General features: G+C 39.2%; 1 protein-coding gene across 3 annotated transcripts in view; it reads left to right on the plus strand.

Moving 5' to 3' along the window:
* The first annotated feature begins 5689 nt into the window (after nucleotides 1-5689).
* Nucleotides 5690-14789, plus strand: part of pde5ab (phosphodiesterase 5A, cGMP-specific, b) — a 72491-nt gene continuing 63391 nt past the window's right edge. For 2 of the 3 annotated variants that reach the window (XM_085400712.1, XM_085400714.1), the window contains exons 1-3: nucleotides 5690-6021; nucleotides 9263-9785; nucleotides 10598-10771. In XM_085400712.1, the coding sequence (XP_085256838.1) occupies nucleotides 5924-6021; nucleotides 9263-9785; nucleotides 10598-10771 (795 nt within the window). In that variant the 5' untranslated portion in view covers nucleotides 5690-5923. The remainder of the gene's footprint in view (nucleotides 6022-9262; nucleotides 9786-10597; nucleotides 10772-14789) is intronic. The other variant, XM_085400713.1, reaches the window with a different exon arrangement.

Genomic DNA, 14789 nt, shown 5'->3' on the forward strand with positions numbered 1-14789 from the left:
AAATATTTTCTCCAATAATATGCTAAGATATGCTGCAAGGTGAGTGGAAGCCTTTGTGTGGACATCTGTTTGTACTCTGATCAAATGAACCAATGCTGCAGTCACACAAGGGAAAACTACTTGGAAACCACAGTGGAAGCAAAATTAATACGAGCATGACCTTTGAGATGGTTACTTTGAAGACAGAGACCAGGCCTGTGACCACTCTCAGTTAGTTGCTGCCTTCAAAGTAACTTTGGTGTGTCAGATAACAAGAATAAAGATCAGTCTACCATCAGTTTGTAATTCAAGTTGGTGATTGCATTGCAATTAAATGATATTTAACTATGAAAAATTGGCAAAAAAAAAAGAGTTACTCCTCTAAAAATAGTGACATAGTTGTGTAATTAACAGCAACATAATAAAAACACTTAGCAGACTTGCTTTTATATAATCATAGCAAACCCAATTAAGTAGAGTCCTCTTTTGCAAAGGGACACGTCACAGATAAATGGTACTCTCTGGTGCAGACTCAGATGCATTGACTTAGATTTGGAAATAATTTGCATTTAATCATACACTGGGGAAATTCACTTCTTATAGCAGCTTTGTGAAGGTGCAGCAAGAAAAGGTTAATTAAAAATATATAAGAAAAAAATTATAAATAGAAAAAATAGATAACTAAGATAACAGTGTACAAAAAAACCCCAAAACTATGTAAAAGTGAATATATAGAGTAAAATACATCAATACTTTTCTTTTAATATGTACATCATCACCAGTGGGTGTGATAATGATACACCTGTGTTTTTAAACATTGCAGTGTCCTGGCAGTTGGCAGTCCTTTCACGATAACAAAGTTGGATGGCAGTTATGTGGAGAAACCCTCAACCCAGATGACCAATTGGATGCCACAACTACTTGCAACCATTTGCAAAAAGCAGGGAAAAAAACAACCACTGACTGCAAATTCACAACGTACACAACGTATAAAAAACAAAGAAATAAGAAATAAATAGAGATTATTTTTGTGTGCTAAACATATACAATCAAATGCACAGGAGAGACAAACAGACAGACTTAAATGCCAGTCAGTAAAAATAAGTTTTATGGGTAGACCCAGTGGAGGGAACAGATTTGACTCTCCTATGAATTTAAACCTGGAACCTGGAACCAAACCATGAAGGGGCAAACAGGAAGATCTTGAAATTGATTCTGAACCTCACTGGCAGCCAGTGGGGAAAAACTAAAAGAGGTGGGATATGATCTCTTTTTTGGGTGCCTGTGAGGAGCTGGCACCAGTATCTTGGACAAGATGAATATGGGAAAGAGAAGACTGACTGAGTCTGGTGTGAAGTGAACTGCAGTAGTCAAGTGGGAGGAAATTAGAGCATTAATGACAATTTCACGACAACGAGATTGCAATCCTGTTTTTACACTAGTGTGACTGATTCTTTACTCACTGGCATATGCATCCTTCTACTAAATGGACAAGCAAATAGTCATAGAGTAAATAGAAGCAGTAAAATAAGGGTAACTTCTGCTCCATTATGTATGCAGCTCTTGATGTGTCCAGCCATAAGATAGTGGAATCCTGCAATATAGGCAGGTAGTCAAAAGCTAAACACTAGTGAGATTATTGTACAAGAAGAGGAAATAGCTTTGATTGATACTTCTATTTACTATTTACAGAACAATCAGCTGTTCTGCATCAAATTTGATGCCACACAAATTATTTGTGTCACTCCAAAAAATAATTTCTGTCCACTATGAGATAAAGGAGAACAACAGCCTGATACCTTCAGGCCTGACAACAGGAGATGTATCACTCCTGTAACACCTGTAACATTCAGCAGTTGCCTCACTGTTCTGACACACACAACAAAACTATTGACTACACTACACACTAACTACACAAGATTTGCGCTAAACGTGGCAAATCTCTCATCTCAAAACACCGCCGTCACTCCTAAAACTTCCCCCTTTCCTAAACAACTAAATGCCACGTTGCCATGTAATTTTTTGATTGGTCAACATGGTAATTTTTTCGACAAATAGGAAAGGGGGGGGTTTGGTTTTGTTTTTGCTTACAGGCGGAGAGTGTTTTCGAACGTTTTCCTTATAAAATGCAGTTTTTACCGTTTCTTACCACAGTAAATATAAACAAACATAGCATTCAGGAAAAACAAACATTGCAGATATTTTTATCATAACTCTGGTTTTACGTGGCCTATCAACACAATTTAAAAACTGGTATAAAGTCCACACTTTTTCCGTCAATTGTTCCGTCTGTCCTGCTCACATCTCCAATGGTTGTACACGTTGTCATTAACGTGGCTTCACTCCACATCAGCCACGACGCTTTGCTAGCTAAAACACCGGTGTCGCACATAAGGACGCTGTCATAGCCTGTCAACCACGCTGATTAACTGCTTATATACGAATGTGAATCGCATCATCGGCTGGACTACAGGATAAGGTGGCATCGTTCTAATCCCATACAGGGAGCAGCCAGTCACTTACTGACTACACTGCAAAACAGAATTGTTAAAGTTTTATTTTCAATTCAGGTTAGATTTTTTTTTTTCACAATGCAGTTTTTCCTGTGCGCAGAGACCGAGCCCGCAGTGCGCAACTGCGCATGCGTGCAGCTTATAGGGAACATTGGTGAATGGTGATGGGATTTCCGGCTCTTTTTAGAGAGCCGGCTCTTTCGGCTCCCAACTGGCTCTTCAGGTTGTCTTGTTGCTTTAATTAATTTATTATTAACAATAATATAAAATTATGCACAAAAGGAATTACTAATGTAAAAAAAGTGGTTTTATTTATATATGTTTATATATAAATATATGCGGTGGCCCCTAGAGACAAAACACGTACAAACTCCAAAACACGAACAAACTCCAAAACACATTTCTAGCATGAACTGAACTTCCAAAACAGAGCTACCTAGATCACTTAAATTACACAATTGAAAGCATGTGTGTATTGTTTGTGTATTTATACACAAGTACTCATATGTATTGAAATATTTTTTTTAAAAAAAGTTCATTTACCTGTTACAACCACACACCAAATCTGGTCGTTGGTACTTGTGTAGCCACTAGGTAACAAAAGCTCAACACTGACACTAGCATCCTGGAGCATTGTGTTTTGTACGTGTTTTGAGTTTTTATGTGCTTCTGAGTTTTTACGTGTTTTGGAGTTTGTACGTGCTTCGGAGTGCGTACGTGTTTGTACGTGCTTTGTCTCTAGGGGCCACCATAAATATACTTTTATTTATTCACTCCACATAAAATCTAATAAATAAATCATATAATACAAAAACCAACTATTCATATTTCAACTTTTAACTATTTAAATTTTCAGCTTTTTCCTTTTAAACAAATTTAAAGTGAAACAGCAGAAAACACTGCAAACCACAACTCAATTAAATATAAATTAAAATATGAAAATAAAAAGAAGATGCATATTCTCTGTCATATGGGCCTGCATGAATAAACTTTCTGAATCCTTTATCATCTGCAAATGAAAATAGTTGTGGATGATTACTATACCTTTCTAATGTGAAGTTGTTGTCCCCTGCTCTCTTTCTCTCTCTCTCCCTCCCGCTCTGTTCCTGTGCTACTGCCAGTGTAACTACGGCCCCTCCCCCCTCTTCCCAGCGCAAAACACAAGGCTTGTGTGCAGAGTGAAGGGGAAAAAAAGTGCGAGAGAGAGGGTGAGAGAAAGAAAGAGAAAAAAACCCCACAGCTCGTGATAAGGAGCCGGCTCGCGTCGTTCACGTCAAAGACCCGGCTCTAAGAGCCATTTCGTTCGCGACCGACACATCACTACTTGCTAGTAGTCCTCACTGCTAACCAGTTTTATTCAACTGGCATAACCTGAGGCAATTTTGGACTTTGCACAACTTTCTTTCTCCTCAGCATGAGTTACCAGAAAGAAGCAAGCTGTAAAATCTCTGACTGTAATGAAATGTTGTTTTTTGTTCAGAATATGGTCTTACTGAGATCTAGTCAGAATAATGTGGTAGATGTGGTGAGCATGATCTGACTTTTGACTAGCGGACAGGAATTCTAGTTTGCTTTGGGGCCATTTTTAGGCTTTGGTGTCATTTTCCTATTGCTGTTTGTTTATATTTCTGTTTGAATCACAAAAAGTACTTGGTTAGAGTTAGAAAAAAAATTAAAACACATCTTTTTACAATGTGAACCACAAATGACAAGCCATATTTGACATACATTACTGCTTCTTTCTGTTAAAGGATACTTGGGGCTATAACACAATATACAATATATATCAGAATATGTTTAAATAACCTCCAAAAACAAATGTAATTTAAACCATATTGTGCCTGAAATTGCACTGGTATACTCATTCAAATCGACCACTCAGTATTTTTTCTACATTTAATACAACAAAATCTGAATTAATAGAAATGTTTTATTTTAACTATTTTAACTCGATGGTTACCATAAAGCTGTTTTAACCATGGTACGTGGCAAAACCTGTCTTACAATTAGTATATTAGATAGGTCGCCCAGTCCTAGTTTGAAACTTTAGTATCCTATAGTAGTTTTGCTTTTGAGACAAGTACTTTATTCACAGCACTGATGTACATATCACACACTGCAGTGTCTACAGTAAACACTGACAGACAGGGATCTGACATCAAATGTTTTAACATTTGGTAATTATTACTTGGGTTCTCTTAAACAAAGAATGTTTAATAAATGTGCACTTTTCTTAGTGTGAAAGGTGGCGCCAATGCAAAAAAAAAAGCTTAAAACCTAATAGCCAGTGAAGGATGCCACATCTGGTGTCAACAAGCTGGTTGTATGCAAGTTTATGGGAAAATAGCCCTTTGCCTCCCTTATCTATGACCTCAATAAACACATTCCTTATGACTTTATGATCTCAGTCACAAGCTCACACGTCTTATTGAATACAATATGAAGTTTATTTTGGAAATATTACTGTCAAACAGAAGGATAAACAAGATTAGACTTTACCCATTTGATTGAAACACAGCTGAATATTTAGAGCCAGACAGTGTTCTACATCCAGTTTCAAAACACCACAAATATGGGACCTTACTAACCAGAGGCTGATGCCCATTGTTACAGTACAGATAGAATAAAGTTGGGCTAGTTTGGTAATGTGTTCCCAGGTTGAAAAAATCTAGGGAAGTAGCAAGAATAGGCTAACTAGTTAATAAAAGACAACGATTTATCTACGCAGAAGTGTGTGGAACAATGGCCACACGATGCTATTTTAGATGCAGAGTTAGTCTGATTGGCTGACCCATGGAAGCAAACATATAAACATCTAATGGCAAACATCAGTGACTGGAAGCAAAGCAGAATATTTCAACAATACAAATCAAACCCATGTAGCAGTAGGTTACATTTGTTATTTCTTTACTTAAATTATCATTAGACTTATATATATATAGACCAATTGTTGTCGTGTTTGCCGTCCTCCAATTTAAAATAACCTTAAGCATTATTAATATTATATCTAATAATAATAATAATAATAATAATAATAACAACAACAATAGTTAGTAGAAATAACTTTGTCAGGCTATAGCCTAACAATGTGGTTTCTACATAAAACAAACAAACAAACGAAACTAAACTATAACATCTCTCATACTTGGGTTTTTCGATTGCTATCCCCTCTCTCCTCACTCCCTCGCTCACTCGTTCTCTCTCTCCAGTTCACTCAGAGTCGCTTGACCAACTAGGAAGCGCGCAGTCACAGCTCTGATCCGCGCGCACCGACCTACCAACCGGCTAGCGAGGAGCTCTCTCTCGGATCCCCCTCTTTCTCTCCCGCCTTGCTCCCTCTTTATTCCTCCACATATATTCGGTACCGGGTCTTCCGCGGATAAATGTAATCGGAGCTCACAGTGGGGAGACGCTGTTGTCGCTTTTCCACCATGGAGGACTGTTGTTCCCTGGAAAACGAGAGGATGGAAGCGTGGCTGGACGACCACTTGGAGTTCACCCATTCCTACTTTGTCAGAAAGGCGTCAAGGTAAAAATAAGAAAAAAAAATAACAGTGGAGAGGTCAGTGTACGTTCAGCCGGGTGTATGTGACTTTCCAGGGCTTTTCTCTGCAAATAAACTATTTTATGTGCAGCCGCGCAGGCAATCAGATTCCCTTTGTTAGTTCTGACTGTTTCCATTGTAGGTGTCACTTTACCTCGCTGTTTATTCAGGAAGACTGTAAAACCTGCACTGATCGTATCTTGACACCAATCATCGTGTGCAGTGGAGGTGAGCCTGCTCAGGTGCGCTACCTGCAGTGTTTTGGATGTCACAGAGCTGCTGTGCTGGCGAGCTCCTTTCAGTCTACGACTTTATTTCGTTTCACCGTCCACGTCACAACACCTCTGAGAGTTAGACTGAGCCCTTTAATCATTAACTTTTACTGCTGCCAGTGATTCTGTTTAATTCTCATAGTTTGCTGTTCAGTGATAATTACACTTACCTTCCATATAAAAGAAAGCACTTCATTTGTGTTGTAGCGTTCAGTTTTTGAACCTCAGAGAGTGTGGTTTGGAACAAATTAGCCTTTCAATTTGTTCGGCAAACACAGAATCCAAAGCAGTTTTTCTGGAACTGTAGCGGCTGTGTAAGACTTTTTTACAGCATGCATACCTGGGAATTTCATCAGTGCACTTCATCAGGGCACTTTATGTCTGTGTTTGCTTTAGTGACAAACCCCTTCAGACCTATTTATTCACTACCACCAAGGTAATGTCACTCAGTGTTTTTTCATCTGTCACAACATCCCAAGTCCATCTTGAAATATTTTCCATTGTCAGAGGACATTTTTTTCTCTCCCTCCTGCGTTTTTTGACCACATTACTAAAGCAAAAAAGTTGATTGGCTTGGAGCAAGAGGTTTGCACACATCAGCCATTCTGCAGTTCTGGTTGAGAGGCATTTCTTAGAGAGGTATTGATTCAGCCACACATCCCCTGGATACATTAGGGTCAGCCCTGTGGGGAGTCAGGCAGCTCAATGGGAGATGGAGGAGGAGAGGACCTCTGAGAAACTGCACATAACGAGCACTTTGTCTCCTACAAAGTTTTACTTGCTTGGATATGCCCAAGATACCACGGACAATTTCACAGCCAGCACTTTTTATCACCTTCTCAAGGTTCTGACCTTCCGTTCAGGTGAACAGAGCTTTGGTGACAGGCATAGAAACAGAATGAGTCACATGACCTTCGGCGCGTTTGAAAACTGGACCTGAAGTGGAGTGCATGCTCGAAATGTGTGTGGGTTGATTAGACAATGTGTTGGCTGATTGGAGAGATTCTCCATAATCACATTCAATTTAATGTTTCTGTTTACACACTAGCATACACTCTGTCTAATACACACACTCATATTTGATTTGTTCCAGTAAATGTCATCATTAGAGGCTTCCAGTGGTTATCTCACACACAAACACACATAAACACATAGCCTTGATAAAAGTATTCTGGCTACTGCTGCATTTACATTCATTCAATTTACATTGTTATCACTGTTTACTGTTATTTAATATCATATAATAATTTCATCTTCTAAGCATGTAAAGAGCACTCTGCTTGCTCAACATTTCATCTCTTTCTCACTCTCACGTGTACATTTATTTCTAAATCTTTTTGCAAGCTTTCTCTTATTAAATTTAAAGGCTAACTCTGAATACTTTCAAGTATTTGAGATTCATTTTGAAGGTGGTCTGGCTGTTTATGAACACAATTTCAGCTGTTTGTGTCCTGAGCCACAGTGAGAGACAGCCTGCTTTTAGTTATTTCTTTTGCATAAAGTTTGTGGTTAATTTTATAATAAGAAATATTGCAGGTTGTATAACTTACTGTATGCTGTTTGTTAGTGTACTTGGAAATAATTGGCAGGTCAGCGTGGGTAGTCTTCTCAGATATATAGGCTCAGATGGGGTTTTGCAAAAGTAGAGCCATGGAGGACTTTGGAATTCAGTGTTTTATCATTGCATTTAAACATCTGTAAACTCCTGACACTTTTATGTCGAGGTGTCTGCTGATACTGAGTTGATGTTGATGTGTGATGTCGTAAATGCAGAGAATAGAATTGAATTTCATAAATCTCCCAGCAGTCATTGAGACCCTGTCCAGCTTTCTTGAGTCAGGATTAGATTGCATCCTTAGAAGTAGACTTAAGAACCAACAGCTTGTTTCTCCAGCAAATTATTGACTCTTTTCTGTCCCACGTGCCCTCATGAATGTTGGTCAGCAAAACTTCCATTCTCCCTAAAGGATAGCATCAGCTTCAGACTTAAAATGCAAGAAGGAATAAGAAGGAATAGTTTTCATGAGTTATTACATTGAATGAAGAGCAGCTGAAGACGCATGTTTGTTTGTACATAATCAACAATTCTTTTGTAACTTTGGTCATTTTTGCACTGTTTTCATTCGAGTTGGATTTCAGTTAGTTGATGTAAACAGGTTTTATGGAACCTCTGTAATTTATGTTCAGTCGATGCTGATCCTGTTCTTTTGGTGTGGAAGCTCTGTGATCCTCATCTCAACTAAGTCCTTTTGAAGTTGAAGCTTGTGAGCTTTGATTAGGTACAAAGAAGAGATTTTTATTAGATTAAAGTGTGTATAATGTGATCATCTGGTTAAATTTTAATGTTCTTCTTCTTTCCACTACACGGGCATGGAACTCATTTCATGATGGAAAAAATTTAAAATTCAGCCTGTAATGAGATGCCTAACAAATGATTTGAATTCGTATCGTTCTCCATTTTTATTCTAATTGCAGAATAAATTTCGGCAAACTGTTCTTGATTAATGTCTGTTTTTGTTTTGATGCAGTAGCAGACAAGAATTTGTGCAGGAGTTTGGCTTTGATTAGCAACACAGCACTACTCACAGTCTACCTGTCAATCAATTTGCCTTGTGCATTTACTCAAAAAGGCTTCATATATAATATAGTATATCTGCAGGTAATCTAACCCTATGAGCCAAAACAGTATGTCTAGTCACAGTTGAAGCAAATTAGACTGATTACCTCCTAACAATAGATCTAACAATGGAGCATATTAAGGTTTGAGATATATGTGTGGGTAAGTAAGACAGTTCTTCTGGTCAATATGTGTACTTGTGCAGGCAAGGCTTATGTGGTCTAAAGCTGTTTTGGTATCATGCCAAGTGCCAACAGCCTTTTAGTTGTGGGTGGTCATAATGTTTTGGAGATATTCTAAAAACTTCTGACGGACATTTTCTTTTTAATTTTGACAGGGAGATGGTGAATGCCTGGTTTGCTGAACGCATCCATTCCTTTCAGCCATCTGTGTCCAAAGAAAGTCCTTCACAGCAGCGAGCCCACCAGCCCACCACTGACCTTGGCCCTTCCTGTGCCTCCACCATCCTCCCACCTACCCTCAGCCACTTGGACAACCGCTGTCCATCCCCAGCTACAGTCTCCAGCCCGGCCCCTGGTACCCCAACTCGCAAAATCTCAGCGTCAGAGTTTGACCGCCCACTCAGACCCATTGTGGTTAAAGACTCAGAGGGCTCGCTGACATTTTTGAGTGACGCTGACCGTGAAATTGTCCCTGTGAGGGGCTTGGTGATGGGTGAGGGTGGTATTGGTGGGGGAGGTGGGAATGGAGGTGGTGGTGGTCTTGAGGGTGACCGCTGTGCCAGGCTGCTGGAGCTGGTGAAGGATGTATCGAGTCATCTGGATGTGACAGCGCTCTGCCATAAGATCTTCCTCCACATCAATGAGCTGATTGCTGCAGACCGCTACTCACTGTTTCTGGTACGTCAGGAAAGAAAGCTACAGTTGTAACTGATTTAACTGTTGCAGAGCACAAAAAGAAGATACGCCTCTTTATATGCTCACTAGTATGTTACAAGAAGCGTATTACATTGCCACCCTCGTTTTATTTAACAGTTTATGTAGAACAACGTAAATCTCCTGTCACTAAGCCTGTCACTGTGCTCCCTAACAAAAAGTTACATGTATGCATGAATGTTATTTCATTTCATAAGTTTATCATTAGCGGTAAGCTTAAAGCAGTAGTTACACATTTAAAAATTTGATTCTGAGCAGTGTTTTTCAGAGTTGGATGGAGCTTTAATACAGGTATCAGGTACTTGTGTTGCAAGCTAGAAGTGATTAGCATGCTTAGCTAAGTTAATTACCCTCTGGCTCTAGCTCTGCACGCAGTTGTTGTTCTTGTCTCATCTTGGAAAGAAAGGAAGTGACTACAGCGCACGGTCATCTGGTAAAAACAAAAGCAGGCTGTGGTTTATTTCATATTTCACAGTTATTGTGATGCTCTCTTAACACTGTGATAAAAAAAGAGTGTAGCAATATTACTTTGCTATAAATGCTATGTTGTAAATGCTAAAAATTCCTCTATATCATTTTTTTATGATTTAGTCTTTTGGAATAAAAAGTTAAACTCTAAATATAAGATGCTAACAGTCACCAAAACTGGAACATGCAAAAAAAAAAAAAACACAATTATTTGTGTTTTTGTCATATGTACAGTATTGGCTTATAACTTCTATTTCAGTCATTAGTTTTATTTCAGTTGTGTTGCTACTTTTTGTTTTTGGTCTCAGGTGGGTGAGGATAGCTCAAACAGGAAGTTCTTGGTCAGCCGGCTGTTTGATGTGGCAGAAGGAACCACACTGGAAGAATCTTCCAGTAACTCTATCCGACTGGAGTGGAACAAAGGGATTGTGGGACACGTAGCTTCTACGGGACAACCACTCAATATCAAGAATGCTTACGAGGTGAGCACTTTTAAGTCTTCTTTAAAAACAGAGATCTTTAGCAGCATCAGTTAAAGTATCTTACATGAGCTGATTTGCCGTGTGTATGTGGGTGTTCAAAAACAGACTTACGTATGCTTTAGTTTAGTTTGATCATTCTTGCTGATAGAGCTCAGTGGATATGAGAGGAACCAAAGAGGGTGAGTAGGTCAAAGTGCTCCTCTCGAGTTTCAGCTTTTACCACACATGTGGACGTATGGACGTAATACAAACTAGCGATTTAATTTTTGGGAGGCTTGCAGTGCCTGTTGGCTTTGGTCATGTAATAAAACATACATTGGTTGTGTTTTTTCATATCACTCTGTATAGCCACATGGCAAAAACAGCTGCTGACAACAACCAAACAAATAAAAAAGAAATACATACAGTCAGAAAATTATTTAAACCCCTGCTGATTTTGTAAGTTTGGCCACTAACAAAGAAATGATCAGTCTATAATTTCAATGGTAGGTTTGTCTGAACAGCGAGAGACAGAACAATAACCAAAAAATCCCGAAAAAAGTTAATAATTTGCATTTTCATGCAGGAAATAAGTATTTGATCCCTTTGAAAAAAGTGCTTTAGTACTTGGTCGCAAAACCGAAGGTCAAACGTGTCTTGTAGTTGGCCACAAATTTTGCACACATCTCAGGGAGGATTTTGTGGCATTCCTCTTTGCAGATCCTATCCTTGTCATTATTGTTTTGTAGCTGATGTTTGGCAACTTGAACCTTCAGCTCCCTACACAGAAAATCTGTGTAGGGAGCTGAAGGTTCAAGCTGTGGGATTAAGGTCTGGAGACTGACTAGGCCCCTCCAAGACCTTAATATGCTTCTTCTTGAGCCAATCCTTTGTTTCTTTGGCCGTTTGTTTTGGATCATTGTCATGTTGGAATACCCACCCATACCCATTTTCGATGCCCTGTTCGAGGGAAGGATGTTCTCACCCAAGATTTGACGGTACGTGGCCCCATTCATCCTCTCTGTGATGTGGTGCAGTTGTCCTGTCCCGTTGGCAGAAAAACACTCCCAAAGCATAATGTTTCCACCTCCATGTTTGACGGTGGGGACAGTGTTCTTGGACTCATAGGCAGTTTTCCTTCTTCTCCTCCAAACACGAGTTGATGCCAAATAGCTTGATTGCGGTCTCATCTGACCACAACACTTTCACCCAGTCCTCCTCTGAATCATTGAGATGTTCAGTGGGAAATCTCAAACAGGCCTGTACATGGGCTTTCTTGAGCAGGGGGACCTTGTGGGCACTGCAGGATTTCAGTCCTTCACGGTATAGTGTGTTACCAACTGTTTTCTTGGTAACTAGCGTTCTGGGCTGGTTCCAGACTGTTCTCATTGTCATTGAAACTCCACGGGGTGAGATCTTGCGTGGAGCTCCGGATTGAGGGAGTTATTTTATGGTTCTTCAATTTGCGAATGTTCGCACCAGCTGATGCCACCTTCTCACCCAGCTGCTTGGCAATGGTCTTGTAGCTCATTCCAGCCTTATGTAGGTCCACAATCTTGTCCCTGACATCCTTAGAAAGCTCTTTGGTCTTGGGCATGGTGAACAGCGTTCTTTTATACAGGTAACTAGTTGAGAAGGCTCCCAGTGTTAGCTTGTTATCTGTATAAAATACACCTAGGATCCAGAAATCTTGCTCACTAATAGGAGATCAAATACTTGTTTCATTCATCAAAATGCAAATTAATTTGTAACCTAATTTATCACTGTTCAAATAAACCTACCATTGAAATTATAGACTGATCATTTCTTTGTTAGTGGGAAAACTTACGAAATCAGCTGGCAGTTCAAATATTTTTTCCCTTACTGTATAATTAGTCTTCTTATTTTTTTGCAAGCTTTATGTAAAGCTTTATGTAATGTAACACAAAGCGACAGGTACTAATAGCATCAGTGTTTGATGAGCATTTATTTACAGATATGAATGACAGCACATTCATTTCTGCACAGTGACCCCAAACTGCCACTGCATTAAAAATTGTTTTGCTAAATATATTTACAAACATAAATTAGGCACCATGTTGTTAAAATATAACAACGTTATATAGAGCATATTTATAAAAATATAAATAACATTTCTTTTAAACAAAAGCTCATTTTGTATAAATGCTGTGTAGATGCTGTGTAAACCAGAAAACATGAATGCCATGTGGAGGTGCTGGATTGTTGAATTCTTGCCAATAGAACCTTAATGTGTTTTGGCACATGAATAATTAGATGCCTGTTTCTACTGTCATGCATAAGCTGCTCTTCTTTTTTGCACCTGTGCACAGATAAAAGGCAAATTAGAGGCCTGATTACAGCTATATAGGACAAAAGCATCCATGTTCTACAGGACAAATCCCGAGTACAGGGGAAGCAAGTACCTGACTGTTAGCATGCTGCTGTTATGCTTGTACTGCATTGGCAGTGTGTTTGGTATCGTTGTCATACTGAAAAATGAGCATGTTGCTAATCACATACTTTCCAGATTGCATTCATAATTTGATCAATTTTGACAAGATGCCCAACACCACTCGCTGAAATTTAGCTATGAGTAGATGCATCTGAAGGGCCAAATGCATCTCCCTGTTGTTGTTTCTCTGTATTTTTTGATTCTGTCAATCTGCTGTAAATACTATACGCCACACACCATGATAAGATATGCCAAGTTTTCAGCTAATAGTTCTTTGATAATAATGTTGTTGGGGTAAAAATGCAGTTTCATGCCTGTCAGACTGTTTTATCTTTGTAATTTTTCAAAGATTCAGCTAAAGAAATTGGAATAACTGTGTTATGTGTTTTTGTGACAGGCTTAATTAATAATCTCTGTTAAGTGTCTCAATAAATATAGAACCATTCCTCTGAAAATAGTCCGGTACAAGGACTAGAGTAAAAAAAAATCCACCAATGCCCAAATAAACCCTTTGAAAGACCTTCCAAAAGCCTGGAATACTGCTGCCCAAGACCACTTTAAAAATTACAAAATGGTCTGGTAGGCTTGAAGCAAAATAAAGAAATGAAGGGAAGCTCAAGACTTTTTGCATGACACTGTAAATCAAAACATGCACAGCAGCAAATAAGATGGACTGGTGTGGTGTGATTCTGTGTGTGCAAAAAAGATTTCCTGCTGGGTACCATCCTCCTTTGATAACACTGTCATCTGGTTGCCTGCCAACCACAAGATGATGATTATGGAGCTGGAAGAGAAAGAGAGAGAGGAACAGATCAAGAATGACTTATGGGATGTGCATGTGCATGTGTGTGTGTGTGTGTGTGTGTGTGTGTGTGGGTGTGTGTGTGTGTGTGTGTGTGTGTACCTGCTAAGTGTGCACTTGGGGGTTCAAGTGTTTTTGAGTGTGTCTGTGTGTGAATCAGAATCAGAGTTCTTTATTAATCCCAGAAGAAATTATAATTGTGTATAATTAATGCCTGCATGGATTTGTGTCATGAAATGTAAAAAAAAAAGTGCACATATGAGATTTGTTTTCCAGGTCAGATTTAATTTGTGCTTCTATGGCTGACCTTATTTGCTTTATAGTTCCTCGTATTTGTGTTCAAATATAATAATGCGTAATGTTTGTGTATGCATCGCCTCCCTGCCACAACTGCAGCTGTGTTGGTAAATGCAGTGTGTTAGTCTGACAGTCAGTGTAGATGTGGCAAGCTGTGTGTGTGTGTGTGTGTGAACACACATGCCTGTGTGCTGCTGCAGAACCTCGTACTGCTTCCAGGAAGTCTATCGACATCATCTGACGGAGTCCCCAACCCTCTGATTGGATCTTTAACTTCCCATTAGTCTGCACAGGATTACATTGACTTCAGCAGCACAGGCCAAAACAGCTCCACCTCTGCCCGTTTATATTAATACAGCTCTCTGTGGAGTGGACTAAATAATGTGTTTTCGAAATAGCCTGGACCAAACCAATTTACAAAGGAGCTTGTGTGTGTGTGTGGACGGTGATCAGCTTATTAGTGCTGCGTGCTGGATTGCTGAATTAAA

Source organism: Rhamphochromis longiceps, linkage group LG3 (genome assembly GCF_057381845.1).
Source record: "Rhamphochromis longiceps isolate RC_006_pf linkage group LG3, R_longiceps_female_GT1.1, whole genome shotgun sequence".
Lineage (NCBI taxonomy): Eukaryota > Metazoa > Chordata > Actinopteri > Cichliformes > Cichlidae > Rhamphochromis > Rhamphochromis longiceps.